General features: G+C 44.1%; 1 protein-coding gene across 1 annotated transcript in view; it reads left to right on the forward strand.

The window, feature by feature from the left end:
• The window catches only part of GIGYF1 (GRB10 interacting GYF protein 1), a gene marked incomplete in the record, with an annotated part of 2892461 nt that overhangs the window by 940897 nt on the left and 1926007 nt on the right, over nt 1-25557 (forward strand). Inside the window, 1 exon segment of the mRNA XM_044077309.1 lies at nt 5882-6129. Coding sequence (XP_043933244.1) covers nt 5882-6129 — 248 coding nt within the window.

The raw sequence follows: 25557 nt of genomic DNA on the forward strand, positions 1-25557 counted from the left end.
TAGAAGCCAGACGTCCTAGCACTAGAAAATGTTATGCAGGAAAATGGAAAAGATTTTGTTCCTGGATGCAGGCTCAGGATTCTGATCCTCTTCTTCCGAACATTCCTTTAATTTTACTTTACCTGACAGATCTCTTACATAAGGGTCTCTTTCTCTTCCATTAAGATACATGCCTCTGCTATTTCCGCTCATTATAATACAGACCCTCCAATCTTTTCCCACCAGCTCATGAGACAGTTTCTCAGAGGAGCTAAGAACTTAAGACCTCCTAGATCTCCTCCCATTCCTGCTTGGGATCTCAACTATGTTTTGGAAAAGCTCACCTTACCTCCTTTTGAGCCTGCTGCCTCTTCTGACATCAAGTTTTTATCTTGGAAAACAGCCATCCTGTTAGCCCTGACCTCTGCCAGGAGAGTTTCAGAGTTTCAAGCTCTTATGGCTGTGGAACCTTATATTATTTTTCATCAAGACAGGGTGTCTTTGAGGACTAATCCTACATTCATACCTAAGGTGGTTTCCAAAGTGGATTTAAATCAAACTATCCACTTGCCAACTTTTTTCCCCACTCCTCAAAATAAAGGGGAAAAGGATCTTACATTCCTTGGATGTACACAGACAACTACGTTTTTACCTGGACAGAACCAAGGACATCAGAAAATCAGAGCAATTGTTTCTTTGTTATGCTTCAAGTTCCCAAGGTAAAGCCATTTCAAAACAGACCATTTCTAAATGGATTGCTCATGGAATCAGATTTTGTTATTCAAACCATGGAAATCAAATCCCAGGGAGTATACGGACTCATTCCACCAGAGCTGCTGCCACTTCTGCTGTCTTCCTCAGGGGAGTTCCTACCAAAGACATTTTGGAAGCTGCAACTTGGAGTTCAGTGCATACTTTTTCAAAGCACTACAATCTACCTCTCTACTCTAGGTCTAGGGCAGGCTTTGCTTCTGCAGTCTTGCAGGGCCTTTTAGCCACCCCTTCTACTTTATGACCACCTCCCTTTCATTCTGCTTTGGGATTCTACCCTACAGTCATGACTGCAACAGTGAAACACGATGAACATAGTACAGTTGTGTACACCTACCATAAATGTAAATGTTCGAGTGTCTTCACTGTTGCAGTTTGGGTTTCCCTCCCTCCTGTCCCCTCTTATTTTTACTTTTGTGTGATTCCTTTTTTCACCATTCTTCTGAGGTGTATTTGCAAAGGATATGGGACCTTTCTCATTTTGGGACTCCTGACATCTGGTGCAAGAAAAACTGGAGAACATGGTGTCGGCTATCAGCTTTGTACTCCTGGCGCTCTGACGTCAGGGAGCATGGTTGAACAGCCGACGCCGGACCCAGACTTTGGGATTCTGGCCGACCGAGGACTGCCTGCCGGCATGGGAGAGCCCTACAGTCATGACTGCAACAGTGAAGACACTCTTAACATCTACATTTATGGTAGGTGTACACAACTGTACTGTATTGGGACCAAATAACTGGAGAGGGAAATATAATAGAGTGGGATGAAGCCAACAAGACTTTTGGACTGCAGGCTTGGAGACTGCCTTCCCTACCAGCAGTTGCTGTTCGAGCATAGGCAGAAAGAAAAGGATGGGGGAATCATACGTAAAAGACCTACTGTGGTAGAGTTTTTAGTTAAATCTAGAACGGAAGCTGCTGTTGAAGGATATTTAGTAGGTCATATAAAATATTGCATATCTATAAGAAGCAATCTGATGAAATCTGAAAAGATTGGGAAGAAAGACTTGAATAAGCAGTTTATAAGTGAGCAATGGGGAGGAGGGCATGTGTGGCTCCCAAGTATGCAAAAGAGTCCAGAAGGTTTAAGATCTTTGCTTGGAAGATTCTGCATAGGTATTTTTATACCGTAAGTAGACTTCAGAGACCGCGGTGGTGGTGCTGTGGTAGCGTTGTCGCCTCACAGTAAGATGCTGCCTGGTTCGATTCTCTGCTAGAGCGTCTTCTGCATGGAGACATGCGTGAATGGGCGTACCTTCGTTGAAGGTTGTGCGTCAGGCCTGGCAAGACTGTACGTAAAAATCAACTGCCAATCAGTGGACCGGAGTTCCGCTGTGGCGACCCCCTAACCGGGAAAAGCCGAAAGACACAAACAAAAGAAGACTTCAAAGAATTTTTCCTCAGATTGCAGATGTTGGAGGTGAGATGGGGAAGTAGGAAGTACCTGGGAACATACGTTTTGGGAGTTTAATAAAGTGGCAGATTGTTCCCTACAGAGTACTGTCAAGTATTGGGTGAGCAGATGGCTGTAAGTGTGGAAATTATTCTTTTGACCTGGGACTCAGTATCTCAGTTGTTTACGCATAGTAAGACCTTAATTTTGTTGGCTGCCAAAAAAGCATTTAGTATTCAATGGAAATTGGTTAAACCAATTGTATTTGAAGTGTTAAATCTTTTAAAAGAACTAGAAAAAGAATCTTTAGAAAAGTGGAGGGAACAAATTGCATAACAATAAATGGAAATTGTAGGAACAATACATGCAGAATGTTGTTCAGTAGTAGCAGTGAGGTTTAATGGAAGACAGGAATTCAGCACTTTATGTAATGTTCGACTAATGGTTACAACGAAAGGAAATATATGCGATGTATAATACATGCTATGGGAAAACATGTTAATAAAGTTTTTTTTTTTGTGCATTTAATGTATACCTGCCTGTGTTTTAAGTGATATTTAATGAATGTGTTTAGTAAAATAAATTCATGATTGCTAGCAAGTGTATCGTTATGGGGTGACCCCCCCCCCATCTCCATATTAGGGGTTGATATTTCATTTCTTATATGATTTTACTGTGCTATCAAGATGGTAGCCATTGTGATGGACATTACAAAAGGAAGGTGTGCTTGTGTTCCTTAGCCTGGATAACTTCATGCTAGTGGGTGGCATCAAGACACTGCTTTGTACTTCCCCAGAAAAGTGCTGCCATGGTTGCAGTGCTTGAGGAGCTCTCTAAATTGTGAGAATTTTTGCCCTGTTCTTAGATTGTCTTCAGCATGGAGTTAGATGCTTCAGTGTCAGCTGATGGTCTTTGTTGCAGTAGCTCAGCCTACAGGAGCTTTGGCCACGCTGTCTGCCAGACTTCTGAGCTACCAGGTGCGGTGGGTTACCCTTCCCTTCTTGGATATCTGCATTATAAAACCGTTATCTGCGTATACTACAGTAGATCGATCTTGTTGCAGTTCAGTATATACTTTACAGAGTACGAATTCACAATCTATTGTAGCTTGACCTGCCCTGGAATCATGACAGTTAAGTACCCTGGTTGGGTACCTGCTTTTCTTCTGTGAATTTCTGGTTAGAGACTTTGCTTGTGTGTGTGTTGTACATGTTTGTATATGTGTGTGTGTGTGTGTGTGTATATATATATATATATATATATATCTATATATATGTGTGTGTATATATATATATATATATATATATATATATATATATATGTGTGTGTGTGTTTGTGTGTGTGTACACACACTCTCTCTCTGTCTCACACACACACACTCTCTCTCTCACACACTCTCTCACACACACACACACACACACACACTCTCACTCACACACACACACACACACTCTCTCACACACACTTGCACACAAATATCTACTATGTAAATAACGTTTTTTTTTTCCAGTGGTTCACACTAGCCATCTATTACGATCTTAGAACAGTTAAATGCTCCAGTGGTAGTTGGATTCCTCAGAAATACTTTCACAACTGTTGTGATTATTTTAGGCCCAGTGCACCAGGTGTCAACAGGTATAGGATCTTTCATGGATTCACTCCTAGAACTCGAATTAGTATGCAGCCTCCCCTACAAAGCTGTATGGAAAGGAAGAGGTTCTAGCCCTTTACCCGTTCTTTGGCATTTACAGGTTCACCTTTCGTCTTCTATCCCCCCCCTTAAAATGAAGCTTCTTAAGGATAATGTAGAAATAGATATTGGTGGGTCTATATTAGAACATCGAAGTTTCAAAACTTCGAATGTTCTAATATCGACCGCTATTCAGTGAAAGCTGAAAACATCGAACATACAGAACAGCAAATTTTTTCTTAGGGATTAAATTTGCTGTTGCAAAACACACACACACAACGTAAGCACACCAAACAAACAGCAATCCACACACATACACCTAAAATCTTACACCTAACCCTACACTAAGCTATACACACACCACAGACTATCCACTTACCCAAACCCTAATCCTAAGGTACGTCACTATCGTACACTCACCTCACCCCGCCCTAACTCTCATGTCTACACAATTGCGCACTTACCTGACACGCGCCCTAACCCTAACTCATTTAACCCGCCCTAACCCTAAAGTCCATACAATCGCACACACAGCGAACCCGCCACTAACCCTTGCGTCCACACAATCGCACACATACCTAACCCGCGCCCTAACCCTAAGTAAGTTAACCCGCACTCAATCGCACACTTACCTGAACCCGACCCATAACTTTCAACCACAGCGCTGAAAATGCTGAAGCAACAGAAACGGACAACCAAATTCTTTCCCTAGGAAAAAATTGGGTTTTCTGTTGCTTCGATATTTTAATAGGGGTTGATATTAGAAAATTCTAAGCTTTGACCTCTGCCAGACCTCCTACTGTCATCTAGCCCCTAGTGAGCCGCAATGCCATTTGCCCATTCTGTTGTACAGTACAGTAACTGCTTCAGTACTGTACAAGCCAGCAGTCTTGACCAGTCAGATCGCCAACACAGCGATCTCTTAACCAGTTGGATGTCTTGTTTTCCATGAAGGCAAAAATACAAAGAACCAAGTGTGGTGCTGTGTGAAAAACGAACTAACCATATGAAAGAACGCACTGGAAAGACGGTATAGATGGGGGGGAAAAAGCTAACAATAGGTTAATTGACAAACCAATCACATTCCTTAAAAACTTTTTAAAGCATACCCATTTCAAAATAAAGAATACAAATATAAAATTTGGAATATGAACAAGTGTAAAAAAGTTTACTAGTATAAGAACTTCCCAAATATCAGATTCCATACTAGGAAGTAAATTATTAAAAAAATCTATTCTACAGTTTTCCAACTTTTTCCTGCAGAATAGGAAAATAGAAATAACATCATTTAAACCTGGGGGGAACATAGCAGTCAACCTTAATTGCCACTGGGATTCCTTTTTCCTTAATTTTTCTAGTTGTCAGTTAACCTATTGTGAGCATTGGAGGAATATTTAACTTGTCTTTGTAGTGTAACATTGTATTCTGATGAAGTCTCAGGTTGTAGGGGCAAAAGCGTTTTGTGTTTAATAAAGGTGTTATTTTTCCATGTATACCCCCGTTTCAGTGCGTTTCATTTGAAAAGGAAAGTACAACAGAGTTCTTCATATTAAGGTAAGACTGGAGCAACTTTAAAGATTTTCATGTGTTTTCAAGTTATTTTCAACATTGAGGCAGCCCGTACTTATTTATGGGCCATCTGTAAGTCGGATGTCTGTAACTGGAGGACTGCTTGTATTGCATTAGAAGAATGTGCTCATTGTATAGTTGGGAACAACCTGGTGATTACTAGAGCTGATCATGTTCTGCCCCTGAATAGGATGACATCATGGAATGTCCTCTGGCAGGGTATGTTACACCCCTGCACATCAGAGCTTCTGAGGGCTGTAACGTATCTAGAAGAAAGGGAACATATCCGTCAATAACCCAGTGAGTTGAGTCCTGTCAGTGGTCAGCAGATGTACTTAAAAACTAATCTTTTACTGCCGAATTATAGAAATTATCTGTTCTATACTGCGATTGTTGAAAATTAAATTGTTGAAAAATGTGAAATATGACTAAGTTATTATGCAGCTTGCAGTCTAAGTGGGGTACGTTCATCTTTAACAGTTATGCCTTTATGTCCCTATCTGAGCACAGAGGGTGCACGATCTGCAGGCTGGAGGGATCACAATGACCGTCGGAGAAAATTTGATTTTGATTTCCGAGAGAGAGACGAAGAGCGGGGACCAAGAAGGAACAGGTCAAGCAGTGACAATTTTGAGGATGATAAGGACCTTCTGCCTGAATGGTGTATGGATGATGAAGATGAAGAGATGGGAACATTTGACTCCTCTGGTGCTTTTCTCTCCTTAAAGGTATGAAGCTAGCAGAGTCACTGTGTAGCATTTGGCCTGCTTTGTAGAATGTGTTCTAGCAAGATGTCAGTTCTCGGACTGGTTTTCATTTGTGTGTTGCTGATTGTGAATGTTAAAGTGAGCGTAGTTTTGTCTTGCAGAACAAACTGAAACCATTCTCAAGTATTATATTGCTTTAGTTTGGTGTCTCTTGTTTGTTGACCTTAAATTCTATAGTCTGTGCAGTTTGCGTACTACTAAAAAGCGTTTATCACTGTAGTCAGAATGATTGAAGAACTTTGATGACCGAATTTAAGCTTAATTCTGCTTGATAGAAAGGAGAGAGAAAATTCTGCTAGATGTTCTTTGTGTTTCACTGTTGCAGTCATCACATTTGGGTTTATCCCTGCCAGGGTAGCCCTCGGCTGGCCCGAATACCGGAGACTTAGTATTTCTGCACCTGTTGCTGTCGCTTGAGGCCTAATGTCAGGTCGTCAGTAGTATAAAGTAAAGCAGCCAACACCATTACATCAGTCTTTCTTGCCATGGAGCCCGAAGCAGAAGCACTTGGCACAAGTCGCTACCTGAGTTTTCATTTCCGAATTGAAGTTGAAGTCTTCTGAAGCTAAGTACTCCGTTGGGGATCCTTTTTTCTTGCACTAACCGATATCAGAAAAAGTTAATAATGGTCTTGCTTGTGGAAAGCAAATACCACACCGAGACTTCCACTTTTACTGCGTCACTTGTTTAGGGCCATACCACGACGTCCCCAGATGTCAATTCTGTGCTTTGTTCAACACCAGAACTATCCATCGTTGGGCCCTTATTGTAGCCAGCTATTTTTGTTTACAGTCCTTGAATTCCAATATGGCTTCAGGTAAGCCATCCGACAGCAGATCTTCCGAAAAAAATGTAAAGATAGACAGAGACGGACCTCACAGGTCCAGACCTACCAACGACGCTTCTGTTAAGCTAGTAGTCAGTCCTCCGGTACTCAGTGAGGCGCTTTTGCAGCCCCTGATGCCTTCTTCAGTTGATTCGCAGGCCGCTACCGATACCCTTTCGGAGTCCAGTATGCCACAAAACTCTTCGACTAAGGATCCTGTGGTCATCTCTACTTTGGATGGGTCCGGAGCTGCTGAGCAGGCATCAGCTTCCGAGGACTTCCTTCATACTACCGATTCTCTACGCAAACCAGTGACTTCTTTCGTGACTGCCGTTCTTTCAAAAACTGAGTTTCTTACGCCCAGGGTTCGAACAACACCCAAGAAACAGACTACCCACTCTCAGGCGCCTGCTACCTTGTCTGTTTCAAATGCTTAAAATGGCAGAAGACCTTATCATGCTGATCAGGGGAAGCCAAGCTACCCCCTCAAAAAGGAAAAAAAAGATCTGTTCCCTGTAGTTTTGTCTGAACAAGAGTCAGATGAATCTGATGCATCTGACTATGAAGACCTGCAACCCCTCTCCACTTATGAGGATTCTGATGCAGAGGACTCCATTCTTCAGCCTCTCCCACAGAGGATTTTTCCTTTGGGGAAACCTTGCATACTTTAAGGGAGCATTTCCAATGGGAGAGTCAGGACTACCCTCAGTCTAAAAAGAGACTCAGGGAATTCCTAGATCTTCCACAACACAGACCCTTGGCCACCCCCCCAGTCCTGGATGTTGTGGATGATGGTTTCCTTGAATCCAGCTTGACTCCTGACGCCCTACATCCTGCTCCCAGAAAACCAGACTGGTACTATAGAGTCCCTGACTCACACAAATATCTTTTTTTTAAAAATCCAAAAGCTGACCCTGATGTAATTTCTCAAGGGTCAAAGCGGATTAAAGCAACCTCTGCAAGGAATACCACCCTCTCAGACAGTGATTCCCGAGCTTTGGACAGATGGGGTAAAAAAGCATACACCTCAGCTACTCTTGCTATCAGGACACTAAATTGTCAGTTCCATATGCTGAAATATCAGTAACATACCTTGGAACTCCTTAAACAAAAAATGTCTTCCTTTCCTGCTTGCGCAGAATCTAAAGATTTACAAGACTGCATTCTGCAAGTCAAGTAACTAAACACACTTTGCTCAATGGTTTTGACACTCTAGAAGCTTCTTGCAGGGCAGCAGTCATTGGATCTGTCTTTAGAAGACCTGTATGGCTTAAGAAACCACCCCTGCCAGACCATGTCAAATCTAAATTGTTGGATGCCCCCTTGCACAAAGATAACTTATTTGGCACTAAAGCAGATGGAAGAAAAAGCAAAATCTATGCAGTTAAATATTTCTTGCAGGTCCAGCCCTCTAGGTTCAGCAGGCATTGTCCCTTCAAGCACTGGTCCTTTCCTGCTCCAAGTAAACAGGCCCAGCCTAGGCCCCGTGGAAGCAGAACCCCCAGACAGCAGCCCCAGGGAATGCAGAGATCTAAGCAGTGGACTCCACTTCAAAGCTAGGGAGTTCGAAGCCACCCCCTTATGATAAGAACTCAGTGACTCACCTCCTCCCACCCTCTTCTCTGCCCACCTTCACTTACCCCTAGGAGGAAAACTCTCCTTTCACTCAAGCACCTGGGCCACCATTACCAAGGACCAATGGGTTCTGAACATCGTGTCTTAGGGTTACAAATTCTCCTTCCACACCTTTCCAACCCCAAAAAGGTTCCCAGATCTTCCACCAAATCAGTGGGCAGAGGCACAAAAGCAATATCCATTCCCTGCTGTCTGAGGACAGTAGAACACGTTCCTGCAGAACAGATAATTGGCTTCTACTCCAGACTTTTTCATGTCCCCAGAAAAGAAGGCACCTGGTACCCCATCCTTGATCTATCCATTTTAAACACCTTCCTGGTGATCCTAAAATTCAAAATGCTCACCCTCCAACAGCTGCTTACCCATGCTTTCCAAGGTCACTTGGCTAGCCACCCTACATCTAAAAGAGGCCTATGTCCACATTCCTATCAGGGAATCATGCAGGAAATATCTCCGCTTCAGGGCAGGATATCAACACTTTCAGTTCTCTGCACTTCCCTTTGGCTTATCTACTGCTCCCAAAGTTTTCACAAAATGTCTGGCTCCAGCCATTTCTTTTTGCAGGCAAAGAAATATTCAGATTTACCCATACTTAGATGACTGCCTTCTTCAGGCAGACAGCCAGGGAAAGCTGCTCAAGCACCTGGCCTTTGTAAAAACCCTCACCACAGACTCGTCAGACTACGCTTGGAGTGCACACCTGGACGGCAGGTGCATACAGGGCCAATGGAGCCTACAGCAAATCCCCCTGCACATCAAAAAAAAAAAATGATGGCTCTGCAGCACACCTTGATAGCTTTCCAGACCCCTACTCTCTCCAGGGGCTCTCCTGATCAAAACAGACACCACCACTGTGATGTGGTACATCAACAAATAAGGAGGGACTCGCTCCTACCTTCTCTGCAGGCTGGCCATGACCCTTTGGCTGATGGTCTCTTCCACACAACTGCACCTGTTAACATAATTCCTGCCAGACTCTCTAAACTCTCTGGCAGACCAATTAAGCAGAAACCTTCTGGACTCGCAGGAATGGCAGCTCAACAGCAGTATCTTCACCCTAATAACTCAGAAATGGGGAACCCCGAACGTCGACCTATTGGCCTCCCACACCAACCATCAGCTCAGCAAATTCTGCACCAGGGAGCAACACTGCATGGCTTGGAAAGTGGATGCCCTGTCTTTCACCTGGGTCAATCTCTCGATCTGTGCCTTTCCTCCCCTTCCTGTCATCCCCAGGGTACTGCTCAAAATAAGGTAGGAAAAACCAAGGACTATTCTTGGCTCCAGACTGGCCCTGACAACACTGGTACCCCTTGCTGTGCAGCCTGTCCCCGCTGCCTCAATGGCATCTTCCTCAAATTCCAAACCACCTGACCCAGAGGGAAGTCGAATTTATGCATCCCCAATTGCAGATACTCAGTTTGGCTTTTTTTCCCTTAACCCTGAACCAATCCGCCCTCCTCAGTAAACAGGTTCTGGATGTAGGGTGGGAGGGTGGCCTAATGGTTAAGGTGTTTGCCTTACACTCACAAGGTGCAGGGTTTGAGTCTCACAAGGGATAACTGGCAAAGCTTAAAATGGCTCGCAAGGGCAGTTAGCCTAGTATGAACCTTTCACTTTCACTTTCTTGAGGCCAGATGTCCTAGCACCAGAAAGTCTTACGCAATTAATTGGAAAAGGTTCTGCACCTGGATCCAGGCTAAGGGTGCCAATACAGTACAGCCCTCCATCCCTCTCATCCTGGATTACTTAGCTGACCTACTACACAGAGGTCTCTCTCTCTCCTCTATAAAAATTCATGCCTCTGCTATTTCTGCTCATTTTCCCACTGAACAGCCCCTTTACACACACCCTTTGATCAAACAGTTCCTCCGAGGAGCTGGCAACTTGAGGCTCCCAGAAGGACACCAACACCAGCTTGGGGCCTTTACTTTGTCTTGGAAAAGCTCACCCTGCCTCCTTTCGAACCAACTTCTAATGCAGAGCTAAAATTTCTCTCCTGGAAGACAGCATTCCTTCTGGCTGTCACTTCAGCCAGAAGAGTCTCTGAGCTGCAAGCACTCTTGGCTGTGGAACCCTTCATCATTTTCCATGCATACAGGGTATCCCTCAGAACTAACCCATCCTTCATGCCCAAGGTGGTGTCCAGTATGGCTCTTAACCAATCGGTTCATTTGCCCACCTTCTTTCCTAATCCCCAGAACAAGGGGGGAAGGATTCTTCACTGTCTAGATGTGCACAGATAGCTCAGGTTCTGTGTCGAGAGGACCAAATCCTTCAGAAAGGCTGATCTTAGCTTTGCTAGAAGGCAAATCCATCTCCAAGCAATCCATTTTCAAATGGATAGCACACTGCATCCATTTCTGCTACAAACAGCATGGAAAGCCTCCCCCCAAGGGGGTCAGGACACTCCACCAGAGCAGCCTCCACCTTTGGCGCTTTCCTTAGAGGAGTCCCCACCAGGGACATCTTGGAGGCTGCCACCTGTACATCTGTTCACACTTTTACCAAACATTACCACCTCCAAATACAGGGCAGGGTTTGCCTCTGCAGTCTTGCAGGGCATCCTAGCCAGACCCCAGTTTCCTTGACTGCCTCCACCCATTTCCTTAGCTTTGGGAATCAACCCAAATGTGATGACTGCAGCAGTGAAATATGAAGAACATAGTACAGTTGGTGTACACTTACCATAAATGTAGATGTTGGAGTGTTTTCACTGTTGCAGTCCTGGCTTCCCACCCTCCATCCCCCTTTCTTCTCTTTCTCCTTTTATTACCTTTCTTCCTTGTTTTTCTCCTTTCCTTACAAGGGACATATTGGTCTTTATTTTCCACTGGTGGGGTTCTTCCACCAGAACCTGGCCTACTTTGGGGGCTCCTGACAGGTTAGTGCAAGAAAAACTGATGTAATGCTGTCGGCTGCCTTACTTTATACTACTGATGACCTGACGTCAGTCCTCAAGTGACAGCAATCGACGCAGAAATACTAAGTCTCTGGTATTAAGGCTGGCCGAGGGCTACATTGGCAGGGATAACCCAAATGTGATGACTGCAACAGTGAATACAGTCTAACATCTATATTAATGGTAAGTGTACACAACTGCACGTCCTGTTCGATTCTCAGCTAGAGCATCTTCTGTGTGGAGACCTGCGTGAATGGGCGTACCTTCGTTGAAGGTTGTGCGTCAAGGCCGGCAACTCGGCACGTAAAAATCTACTGCCAATCATTAGCGGACCAGAGTTCCGCTGTGGCGACCCCTAACCGGGAAAAGCCGAAAGACACAACAACAGTAGATAGCCTTCTTATTCCTATGTTGCATTATTGTTGTTGTGGGATTTCCTGCCCTCAACCGAATCGTATGTTGGCTCCTATACAAAAGCTTCAGCTTGGCTGTTACAGCTTTGTTGGACGTCACACGTAAGGCCATAAACCAGTGCCTTAAATGTGAAGTCTGCACACACAATCCTCAGAACTTTTCAGCCACAGACCGATGCAGGGTGTCTTCACTCCTTCGCATCAGATTTTTCAGTAAAGCTAAGTAACCTGTTGGGGTTTTTGTTTTACTCCTTCGCATCAGACGTTTCAGTAAAGCTAATTAACCCATTGGGGGTTTTCTTTTCATATCGGTTTGTTATTGCTTAGGTTTGGTTTGTTGTAGCAATTTATAGCCGATGTCAGGTTAAAAGGGTAAATGCCAGTACGGGTGCCAGATACCCCATAAAGACTCCCATGATTGGTGTGTTTTTTGTTTATGCCAGGAGCACGACCATACCACTTGCTCCATTTGTCAAGTTGTTTGTACCGAAGACCATACGCAGCCATCTGGCTGCTCTTAACCTCTATTTAGAAAACCAGCACAATAAGCGGCTAGCCCTAAGGATGGATCCCACCTCTGAGGCTGCGTCAGAACCTCCGTGTAAGAAGGCCAAGTTTCCTAGGCCTTCCTTGCCTGCCGCTCTGTTACCGGACGCCTCGCCAGCTGCTGATTTAGGAGCTGAGTGATGCCTGGCAGATCCTTCGACTTCAACGACTACTTTTGTTGAAGCCATTGCTCAGTCGACAACCGGCACGTCCCCGGAGCCAACCCGGACTCCTACTACCGTCCAGGTCAAGGGGGAACCAGAATCTGCTGAACCTCCGACCCGGATCCTGCCTTCGGATATGCTTTCCTACCAGACCCGATTCCAGGCCTGCTCCAGCATCTACCCCAGCAAAAAAAGAAACAGAAAACCAAGCATGCCTCTCCCGCTGCAGAAGGCCTACCTGACTGGCAATCCTTCACCTCTTCCCTGATGCAGGCCTTCAGCCCCATCCTCCACTACTCTACCTTTGCTCAGCCCTAGACCTGCTTCACCCCCCCACCCCCATACATCTTAGGTTAGGGAGGAAGAGCATGATTCATCCTTTTCCTCCTCTGAGGAGTCTATATCTTACACCTCCCAAATTGCTTGCACAGCAGGAGTATTAACCTCCTGATGAGGAATCTATAGAGAGAGATTCACCCCCTGAGGATATCGCATTTGTTGAGACTATCACCAAAATGAAAGACTACTTCAGATGGGGTACCTCACAAATGTCAGGTAACCCAAAAAAGGTATTTTGAGCTTCTGCAAGTAGAATCCCCCTCCCTTTCTGCTGTTCCACTTGTTCTGCCTGCATACCTGGATGCCTTTAATTCTGCATCTAAGTTTCCAGACTCACAGCCACCTGCCGCCAAGCAGCTAGATTGCTTTTACAAGGGGCCTGATGAGCAGAAATTCTTAGTCAAACCACCCTTACCAGACCCAGCAGTGATTGCCACCTACCCTGATTAGCAATTCAGACTCCTTCCCTCCGCCTCACTCCTACGCAATGATAAACATAGCACATCTATGGTTAGGATTGGAAAGAAGGTCTAGAACCTCCTCCACTTTGGCTTTCAGAGTCATTAACTGTCGGACACATATGACAAAATATGCTCTGGACTTGGTCTCTCAAGCCTCTTAAATGCTGGCCACTATTCCTGACTGCCCCATTAAGGCTTACATCTCGAGAGTTTCTCTAGCTTCACAAGTAGCCAGATACTCTATTAGATGCAGCTATGATGCTGCTGAAGCATCTACTCGCTCTGCAGCATCTGCTTCAGTTCTCAGGAGATACTCCTGGCTGAGACTTCAGAATCTCCCAGAAGACTTTGTCAAAGATCTTGGATGCCCCCCTGAACCACTATTTCTTTTTTGGAAAACACTCTGCAGATCTTTTTAAAAATCTGCAAGAAGAAAGTAAAGAATTGGACGATGTTAAACATTTATCGGTGTCCCCCATTCCCAAGTACTACAGAAACTATCCAGCTAAAGCCCCCTTTGTAAGGTGAAACCCGGCCCATGCGGGTACTTCCTCTCCCAGATCTAGAAGAGGTGCAAGAAGACCCACCACTTCCAGACCGGCTGCCTCGCATCTTCAACCTAGATGACCTTTTCAGGACAGAGGAGCCCCCAGCAGTGTTTGAGTGGCTTGCCCCCCTGCCACTCTCAGCACGCCTTCCCCACTGCTGCTTCTTCTAGGAAACTATAACCTTGGACTAATGGGTACTATCCTTACTACAGAAATATTTCCCCTCCTGCAAAGAAAAAACACCCATGAGAGGCATCCCTTTCCCTCCCAAAAAACCACTGCATCTCCTTCCACAGGTTCTGACAGACCTTCTGAAGCTAGGTACCATAGAACCTGTCCCCTCAGGGGCTGTAAGGATATGGTTCCTACTCCCGTCACTTCCTGGTTCCCAAGAAAGTCGGTCTATGGAGACCCATCTTGGATCTCTCCTTCTTAAATCTTTACCTTCAAGTGCCCACCTTCAAAATGCTGTCACTTCCAAATCTGCTTCATATCATACCAGCCAAGGCCTTCATGGCCACCTTGGACCTAAAGGAGGCCTACTTTCACATACTAATCAGAACTTCCCACAGAAGATTTCTGTGTTTCTCTGGGCCCTCCTTTCATTTCCAATTTACTGCTTTGCCCTTTGGTTTGTCCACTGCACCCTTAGTATTCACAATATCCCTGGCCCCAGCCATTGCCTTCTGCAGAACTCAGGGAATTCAGATTTAACCCTATCTGGATGACATCCTAATACTGGCAGAGTCCAAACATACCCTCTCAAATCATCTGCACTTCCACCATGTTCCTTCTACAAAGTCTAGGGTTCACCCTCAACCTTCCAAATTCCTCCTTGAACCCTGACCAGGACAAGATTTTTCTGGGCTGCAGAGTCCGAACGGACAGAATGAAGGCTTTTCTTCCACAAGACAAGGTCCTATCCCTGACCTCCCACTTCAAAGAGCTGCTACAGACAAAGGTAATAACTGCAAGGCAATTCCTTTGACTCCTGGGCTTAATGGCAGCTACCATTCCTGTGCTCCCACTGGCCAGAGTGCATATACGCAAGCTGCAGTCGTACCTCAAAAACATTTGGTCCCAGCACCAGAGCCACTTGGAGCAAGTTATTCTCCTCCTTCCCTGTCTTAAGAAAGAGATCAGCTGCTGGATCCAACAAGTCCAGCTAAACCAAGGGCTTCCACTCTAGCCCACCCCCCCCCAACCCATGTAATACATACAGATGCCTCAGACTCGGGATGGGGAGCCACAATGGCATCTTACAGGGTCCAAGCAGTCTGGCACCCTTCCTTGAGGGCCAAACACATCAATGTGAGGGAAATGACAACAGTCTTCTTAGCTCTAAAAACATTTACCCCTGTACTTCTTCCAGGAGTTCTTCAAATAGTAACAGACAACACCACTGTAATGTGGTAACTCAAGAAACAGGGAGAGACAAAAGCATATCAGATGTGCAGACTAACCCTGTTGATATGGGTTCTAGCCTCTCACCAGAACTATGTCCCTGCAGGCAACCTACATTCCCTTGCAGGAAAACAAGCAAGCAGATGATCTAAGCAGGACGTCCTCTTCACAACACGAGTGGATGTTGGACAGGAATAGCGTCTTAGATATTGTCCACCAGTGGGACACTCTTCAAATAGACCTGTTCGCCTCCCCCCAAAACAGGCAGCTGCAGACTTTCAGCTCAAAGACCCTGGAGAGTAGACTCTTTCAGCATCTTCTGAGAGAGGAAATTTCTTTATGCTTCCCCCCTACCCACTGATTCAGAAAGTCTTCCTGAAAATCAGGAGAGACCGAAAATCTTGGTAGTGACTCTGTACCTGCCAAGGCAGCATTGGTTGCGCCTTCACAATCTAGCCAAGGGCAATCACTGCAAGTTACCCTACAAGTTGGACCTCCTGACACAAGAAAAGGGGAAACTCATCCACCCACACTTGCAGATATTGTCCCTGACACTGTGGGTGATAAACTTTTGATCCCCATTCAGGCACCACTACTCAGTGGACGTGCTTTCACTCTTGAGGGAGGCCAGGAAACCTAAAACAAGAAAGTTATGCCTAGCTAAATGGGAAAGATTTACTAAATGGTGTCTAGACAAGAGAAGGGGACCCTTGCATTGTTTATCCCCCCTTAGTTGTGTGTCAAGTGATAAAATTGGACTTTCCTATTCTTCAGTGAAAGTACACCTTTCCACAATATCAGTCAGCTTGCCTCTAGACCCTCCCTTGCTAGCCAGGCTTATAGGTTCATAGGTTAGTACTAGGCTAACTGCCTTTGTGGGCCATTTTAAGCCTAGCCATTTACCCCATCTGAGAATCAAACCCTGGACCTTGTGTTTGTAAGGTGAACACCTTAACCATTATGCCAACCTCCCACCCTCTTCCTTAAAGGGGTGTTACACATAAGACCTCCAGAAAAAGCCTATCCCTCTGCCCTGGGACCTCAACTTTATCCTGGAAAAGCTTACCCAACACTCATTTGATCTCACTGGGTCAGCTTCCCTTCAAATGTGTATATGGAAAACAGTGCTAATAGTGGCTATCACTTCAGACAGAAGGGTTTCAGTGCTATAAGCCTTAATGGCTTGCCCCCCTGTACTACGTTCTACAAGGACAGGGTACCCTAAGAACTAACCCCTCCTTTATGCCCAAGGGGGTCAACGATTTGTCATTAAACCAATCTGTCCACTTCCCCACCTTCTTTCCATCTCCAACCCAAAAGGGGAGAGGATACTTCACTCACTGGATGTATACAGACAACTAAGATTTTACTTGGACAAAACAAAATCCATTAGGAAATAAAAGCAACGGTTTCCTTCCATCCCAGAGCATTGGGCAAGGCATTCTCAAAACAAACCATTGCATGCTGGATCAGAAAAGCCATCCGTCTTTGCTACTCCCACCATGGGAAAAGTCCCCTAGTGGAGTAAAAGCCCATTCCACCATGACAGTGGCTGCCTCCAAGGCTTTCCTTAAAGGTCTGGACATGTCTTCCATTATGGAAGCTGCCACATGGTCCACTATCCACACCTTTACCAAGCACTACAAGCTAGTTCAGGTCTCCAGAGCACATGCAGGATTCGCCAGGGCAATCCCGCAGGACTTTGTAGAATTGTCTGCATCTGCCACCCTTTCATCCTACTAAGCTGTGGTACTCTCCCACAACAAGAATACTGCAACATAGGAATAGAAGGACATAGAATAGTTGTGTAAAAGTTTAGCATAACCATAGATGTCTTTCTCTTTCATGTTACAGTATTCCTTCCCACCCGTCAATAACCCTCTCAACATTCTCTTTTGCATCCCAGCATGTCCCTAGGTTGTAATATAAACCTTTCACCCTGGACCTATCAGTACTACAGAAGGGCCCCAGGGTCCCATACCTGACACCACTGGCACCTCCTCCTTCTAGGCCTTCTACTCTACCTGCTGAGTTTCAAGTTCTGAGGATTGTGCGTACAGCGATGCATTTAAGGCCCCTGGTTTATGGCCTTACATGTGACGTCCAACGCAGCTGCAACAGCCAAGCTGAAGCTTTTGTATAGGAGCCGACGTACGAGACACCTAAGGGCATGAAATCCCACAACAAGAATACTGCAACATGGTAGAGGACATCTATGGTTATGGTAAGATTTTACACAACTAATCCTATATTTCTAGGAGGAGGTTTTGTAGCATTGTGACCAATGTGCTTTCCTCCTGTATTCAGGTTTTTTTTTTTTAATAGTTTATTTTTCCTGGTGAGTGCAATGATTGTCCTGTTTGTGCCCCACCTTATTTGGTGTTGTATCAGTTCATGTAACGTAAGATTTATTTTTCAGCCTTTAGATGTCGTAGTTCACTGTTACAGTGTTGACTTTTGGGATTTCCTTCCTGCTGGTGCCCAGAGGCCAGCCTGCATTCCAGAACTCGCATTCTCCTTGGCCTGTTAGACTCCCTCTCCTTCCAGCAAAAGTAGTTTGCTGGCACCATCTTCAATTCTTTCTTGTTTCATTTGCCATTATTGTAGCATCAATTTGTTGAGTCTGCCAGAAACTCTAAGTACACCATTAGGGAATTTTATTTTCTGTTTTCAATGCTTGGTATTTTACATGTTGCAGCATGCTGTCAATAACTGCATTGTGTGGGGACACAAATTCCACACTGACATTTTCATAGTATTTGACTTTACCTGGTTCTGGATCTTGATGTACTCAACTGTGTCCAGTGTATGTACAGTAACTTTTGGTCGATCGGGTCTTTGGTCAAGTTAGTGGTTGGGCTGTACACTTTATGGCATCCTCATGTCCGACGTCAAACCTCCCAAACAAAATAAAGGAGAAGTGTATTGGGGTGAAGACTACTTGAGAGGATGCTGACATGATTTTTGTGCCAGGTAACCCTTTTTGGCTTGCAGTTTGGAGCGGCGAAGTGCTTTTACAGCCCCTGTATCCTGATAGTGTGTTCAGAGTCCACTAGTATGACCATATCCATACCACCACACCACTGGTCACGTCCACATCATGAGTCAAAGCCTCTTTGTCAGTCGTGGCCACAACTGTTTCTTAGACTCCACCCTGTGATATAGAGGTGTTGGTGACTGCGTTATTAGAGAGGCATTCCTTTAAATTGTGGCTGAGGAGGTTGAAGAGAACTAGATTTAAGTCATGGTTACCAGTCTACAACCTGAGGCCTTCACATCTGTCTATACACCAGAAGTGAAACCTAAGCCACAAAAATCCTAACTTTTTGTTGATTTGCCCAAGTTACAGCTGTCTGGATCTGGTGCCCTGGGATTCCCAGTTTACTTCCCTGAAGTTTTTTAGTGGTACAGGATTTTTTTTTTCATGAAATCCTTGAAGCTAGCACCAGAAAAAGACCTTTCTTCAGGAATTCCTTAAGTTAAGGGGGAAAAATGTTATCTTCCTAGGTGGTCACAAATTTACTCTTTAGTGTGAGACAGAGGAACTCTCTGATGTAGATAAATTTTCTTCTTACTGTTCTCTTGACCAGTGTTCTGTAGACTCCAGGCCTCCAAATTGCCACTTGAGGGCTTTGCTCTTTGGAAATGCCCATCACAAAACAGAGTCCTTCAGACGAGTTCTCACAGGACCAGATCAGGTACAGACACCTTCTGGTCTTCCCTGAACCCTAGACCCCTGGCTTAGCAACGCACATAAAACAGGAAGAAAATCAACTGCAGAGTGTTTTTGGGTAATATGCATGAGTTGCTGTTAAGCAACTGTTTTAGATAACTTCAGAGCACAAACTTTTATTCCAGTGACATAAGTAAGAGAAGTTGGAAAGGATTCAAGGATGTTAAATTGAAAATATTTCTATAAACGCAACTAATGTTATCAAAGATTATTGGGATTTCATCAGAAATGTGAAAAGTAATTTATTTAGGAAAAGTGTGTTATTTATTGCAATTGATGTTGTTGACCTCTTCACTTCTATCCCACATAAAGAAGGCTTGGAATTTTTAGAAGAAATTTTAAGGGACAACAAAGGTTTTAGTGAGAGATATTTATTTGATTTGGACTTTGATGGAACTGGTTTTAAAACATAATTTTTTATTTATTTTGAGGGAGAATTCTTTCACCAGTTGATTGGAGTGGCAATGGGTGCATGTGTGCCCCAACCTTTGCAAATTTGGTGTTGGCCTGGTGGGAGAAGAAATTCATCTTTAATTCTGTGTATAAGGACTGTTGGGTTCTTTATCAATGATTTTTGGATGACATCTGCCTTTTCTGGATAGATAATGAGGAAAAATTTGGTGAATTCTTGAACTATATTACCAACGGTACAGACTTTTTAAGGTTCACCTATAAAGTAGGACATGGTTCTATTGATTACCTGGATGTGAATATAGGGATGGACTATGACAGTAATAGGTTCACTTCAAAGGTACGTAGAAAAGCTACCTACTGCAATTCCTTTCTGCATTTCCAGAGCTCCCACCCATTGACACAAAAAGGAGCATTGTGAAAGGTCAGTACGTCAGGGGTAGTAGAATGACATCAGAAGATGAGAATTTTATACAAGAAGTTGAACTGTTGAAGAGTATGTTCCTTGATAAGGGATACCCAGAGAAAATTATTAATGAAATTTTTGCTGAAGTCCAAGAAAATATAAGTAATAGCTTTGCACCTATTTTAGGAATGGAGAATAATGGGATAGGTGACAACCAACAGGTGAATGATAGTAATTATAGGGTGGAAAATATTTTTGTAATGGATTATAGTGGAGATGCAGGAGCCATTACTACGATTGTGAAGGAGGAGTGGGTTAAGTTTAGTAAGTTATCGGATTTGAATATTGAACTGAACTACCCCCTAAAATTTGTTTTCAGGAAGGTTAAAAGTATTAAAAATATTTTGGAGAAGAAGGGCATAGAAAAATGATCTAGAAGGGTAGGGGCATATAAATGTGGTGCTTGTCCACAGTGCCCCTTTATTGTTAACAAATCAGATGTTTATATCCCTAGTAGAAATAGATGCATTAGTGCAAAGTGTTATTCTAACTGAGACTCTAAAGGGCTAATGTATTTGGCACTATGTGGAAAATGTGGTGGTTTTTATGTAGGAAAGACTAAAAGGCGCCTAAAAAGAAGAATATATGAGCACAGTTACGATATTAAAAAGGGCAATAATAGGAATGCCCTCTATAAACATACTTTGACATGCAAAGAGGCTACTTTTGTATTTTTTTGTGCTAGAAGAAGTCCAGATGGATATTCGTGGGGGACCATGGGAGAGAAATTGAATACTGAAAAGTGTACTGGCAGTTATTCCTTGAGGCGAATAAATGGCCAGGGCTTAATGAGATTGTCTCCGTTGCACCTGTATTGAAATTTAAGAGTGGTTAAATTATAGGGTGACCAAGCACCTTATTTATTCATTTATTCATTTTTGTACACAAGTACTTAAACCCTACATATCCCTCAGACAGTTTTTAATGTTTTAATAAGTCAGATTTTTAATATACAGGTATTAATTATCCCGTGGTTTTAGACAGTTTGACACTTAGATTTTTGATGTTTTAAATTGGTTAATGTAATGAACTTTTAGGTCACTAGATGACAGCAAAGCATTGTTTTTCATATGCATTCACTTTAATATGGTTTAGTTTAATATGTTTTAATATATTCACATTTTAACATAGATATTTTATTAAATGTTTATGTTGCAATGATTGGATAAATAGGGATTAGTAGATTTTAAAGGTATGAAATGTACAGGAACGTTTATATAGTAACTTTATGCAGTTTAAGCACTATATTCACAAGCAAGTTCTTGGTTATGTTAATTAGGTTAAAAAGCTTAATGAGTTGTTTTAATTGTTCTTATTGCTTTATTGATGAAGTGGTTTTTGTATAAAATGGGAGGGAGTTTTGTTTCTAACCATTCTGATGAAGTCTTGGACGAAAACGTACTGAGAACTGTTCAGCATTATTTTCTACTGGGTGTGCTGTGTTGTTAAAGAAGTTTGTGGGCGAGTAGCAGTCTGAGTGCTTTTTTCCTTTGAATTGTGACTGTTTGGCACTTGGTCCGTAGTTGGTGCTTCATTTTAGAAATTGGAAAGGGCTGTCACCAGATTTTGTGAGCCTATGGCAAGGAAAAATAACCAGAGATCCTGTAGAGAAGTGTTAAGAGATATTTCAGAAAGTTTATATAAAGCAGAAGAATGTGGAAACCAGGAATAAGCTCAAATGGATGTGTTCATCAAATACTTCAATGTGGTAAAGTTAGATGAAGGCAGCTTAACACATTAGCTAAGATGGGCAGAAGTGATATAAAAATTGTGATTTTCTTATCTATCAACATTGACGTCTCCAACAACAGATGGTGTTCAAAGTTTGGAAGTTAGGAGAGAAGAAAGTGACAAATCTATGAGGTTTAACAATATTTTAGATGGTGGGGAAATACCAGCAGCTTGAAAGAAAGCTGTGGTGGCTGTAATACCCAAGAACGGTAAGGACCCATTAGATTCAGTTTCATATAGGCCCATTTTAATTTTAAACCACGATTATAAAGTGTTAATCTGTATTAAAGAGAAAGGTAAAGGTTTTGCCAAATATCGATTGATATAACTCTGTTTTTTTTTTCAAGGGGAGGCAAACACTTGACAACATTAATAGAGCAATGATGGCCCAGAGGGAAGGAGAATGTAAGAAAATACTGCTGCTGTTCGTTGGTCTTAATGCAGAGAAAGCATTTGATAGACTGGATTCCCAGATAGAATAACAACATTAATTAGAACAGATATGTGAAGGGTTAACAGCAAGAATTAAGGTGAGAAGGTTTCTCTCTGCTGTGCTGTGTTTGAACAGAACTAGGCAGTGGTGCCCTCTGTCTCTCTCTCTCTCTGTGCCCCTCCTCCTTATTTATAGCCATTGGCAATGCAAACAGGAGACTTTCAAACTAAAGAGTATAACTTGTATGGTAATATGTTGGTCTTGCTTGCAGATGATGATATTTTTAATTTTTAAGTCCAGAAATGGGCATTTCAGTTTTGTGGAGCATTTTGAGTGTATTTTGGGTCTTTCTGGGGAGAAAATTAGTCAAGATAAATACTATTTACCTACACATGAATTGGTTCAGCTATACCCATATTTTGGGACATCAGATAAAGTACTTGGGTGTCTGGTTTAAAAATGATTTTTATGCCAGTTATGGATATGTTGGGACAGACAAAACAGGTAATACAAAAGCTATAAAACTGTAAGCTCTTAATTATGGATAGTAAGATAGAAACAGTGCAAATGTTTAGTCAGTCTAATTTTATATGCAGGTGTGACGTGTTTGAGTTAAATGAATTTGGGATGGGAGGAGGATGAACGTTGTGGGACAAGTTGATTCTCTTCATAGAACAAGATTTGAAGGGATTGTGTAGAGATGTGTATTCAAGGCTCATATGCATAATATAGGCAGACGTTTATAAATTAAAGTGGAAAGAGGAGATGAAATGTGCAGGAGTTTGAGAATTAAATAGAGGAGTAGGTTTTTGGATAAATGTCCTTGTGGAGATTTTATTTTTTATATGTAATTTATCCTTTGACCAGGTTAGACTAGGCTAGTAGCCTCTCTTCAGGTAAGATCTGATTTAGAATTTATTCTGATCAGGGGAATTTGGCCAGGGGATCAAGGAACTTTGTCTACTCTTTTCGGTAGTTGCTGAGAGATCTTTTACATCCACCTGAGCTACCACCAGTTCAAAAAGATGGGGTTTTGGTTTAACATCTCATTTAAAGGATGGCGCACCAGGGGTGCAGCACCCCCATTATGCTGCACTGGACTGTTTGCAGTTGATTTACGCATTATAGGAGTAGAACCCTCTGTCTTCTGCACCAAGGAAAGTGTGCTACCAGTTGCACCACTTAGTGTTAACATCAGATGTTAAGTTGTCTATCTCGCCTTCATTCTTGCTGGATGGGTTCGGAGCCAACCTCGGCTCCGACTCGGCCACTCTAAAAGCTCGAGAGTTGGTTCCACCGGCTCGAGGCTCCCCTTATATCCCACAATGCTAGGCGTGAGTTACCTCAGATCTCGTTTGCCGCTACAGCGATCGAGGTGTTGGTTTTCTACCGGCTTCTTGGTGAGTAACTTTAGATTCAAGTTAGTATACTTAAACCCCTTTAATTTTAATTTTAACACTTGTTTCCCTTAGTTTAGTGGAATTTTCCCCACTTTCTCTCTAAAATCCCATTTTTTCTCCACAAGAACTTATAAGTTCTTCCCTCGGGCCTACAGGCCTTCTTCCTCCATCCCCTAGTGGTGTGTGTGTGTTTTCTCATAATTTAAAACTTTGGTAGTTTTATTTTTTGAGTTTAAAATAGGATAGGGTGTAATCAGTGTGTTTGACTGGGTGTGTGTGATTACACTTTTTCTAAAATGTCTAAAGACTCAAAGGTCTCAGGCTTCAAGAAGTGTGACTCGTGCTGTCAGAAAATGTCTCTGACAGACGGTCACACTTCTTGTGTCTACTGCCTGGGGCCTTTGCACCTGCAGGACTCCTGTGCTGTATGCCACGGCTACAGTCCCAGGGTCCTGCAGGAAAGAAAAAACAAACTGATTCTGAGAGGTTTACTCAAGCCTGAGGGTCCCTTACTGTCTCTTCGGGAAAGCCCTCCAAGGCTTCTAGGTCTTCGGCTCCAGCTACTGAGCCGAGACCTAAGGCTACGAAACCTCCGTCTACATCGGCTCCGGCTGGAGCCGATGAGTCTCAGTCTACAGTTTCTGTGGTTTCCTCGGCTCCGGCTGGAGCCGAGGTATTAGAAATTCCCGTGTCGGCTCCGACCAGACCTTCGGAACCGACATCTAGGAAGAGGTCTAGGTCACCATCCCTTGGCTCCGTTCATTCGGCTCCAGCATCTCCTCTGCTGTCTGAACGGAGCCATAGATCTCACTCCTCTAGGTCATCGAGGCTGTCGGACCATGACCTTCAGAGGGTAGTGAGTCGACTTCTCAAGTCCGAGGCACTGGCCCAAATGCTTCAGAGCCCGACTCATCAGTCGATGCCTGCCCTTGTCCCTCAATATGTTCCTCCTCCGACTCCGTTGGGCTCGGGGCCGGGGCGTTTTGGAACCGAGACTGTGGTAGCGTCGGAGCCGATACAATTGTCTTCGGCTCCATCGTCGGCTCCGATTTCTTCCTTAGAAGAATCTCGGCGCCGGACTTCCATCGTCGGCTCCGGGGGGGTGAGTGGCATCGGACCATTGTCCGACCCCGCTCTCCCTCTCGGGGCTTCGGCGCTGGTGAGTTCGGCTCCGACATCGGCCTCGGAACCATCACTGTCGGTGCCGAGGGAGGTTCTTAGCTTTTCGGAGCGGGGACCTCTGGCTCTGCCTGACAGGGGTGCGTTCGAGGTCATGCGGAGTGTGTTAGAACCTGGTTCTACCCCACAGTCGGCTCCATCCGCCCCCCCCCTCTTCGGTGCCTCAGGTCAAGTCGACTCACTCTCTCATCCTGGACCGCAGAGAGCCAGCTCCTCAGGAATCCCCTGTGGGGATCTCATCCTCTTCCGAGGCCTCTCCTGATTTGGCAGAAGAGCCCCCTCGGAAGAGAAAGTGTAAGAGGAAACACATAGACTCACCTGAGTCCGTCACCTCTGACACAGATTTAGAGGATTCCGAGGGTTCCCCCCATTCCCCTTCTGAAGATCTCATTTGCAGACATTCTAGAAATCCTTAAGCAGAGGGGAAATTGGCCAGCCCTCAACCCTTCGGAGGATGAATCTGTGTACCTTGAGGCATTTGGCTCTCGTCCTTCCACCTCCTGGGTGTCTCCCCCCTTTGACCCCCTCATGCAGGTGGTAGCAAGAAAGGCATGGACGGCTCCTGATTCAGTGGACCCCACTCCCAGGAGACCCTCAAAATTCATTACAGCACCAGCAGATAAACAATTTCTGACAAAAGGAGTTTCTGTGGATGCTATGGTGGTTGCTGCTGCCACTAAGAAGGAACTAGCTGATCCTTCAGTGCCTGTCCATCCACCTAACAAAGAATCTAGGTCCATGGACAGGTGCGGAAGCGGATGTTCTCGTCAGCGACATTTGCAATGCGTTCGCTGAACT

Source organism: Protopterus annectens, chromosome 7.part0, assembly GCF_019279795.1.
Source record: "Protopterus annectens isolate FY-2018-M chromosome 7.part0, PAN1.0, whole genome shotgun sequence".
Lineage (NCBI taxonomy): Eukaryota > Metazoa > Chordata > Ceratodontiformes > Protopteridae > Protopterus > Protopterus annectens.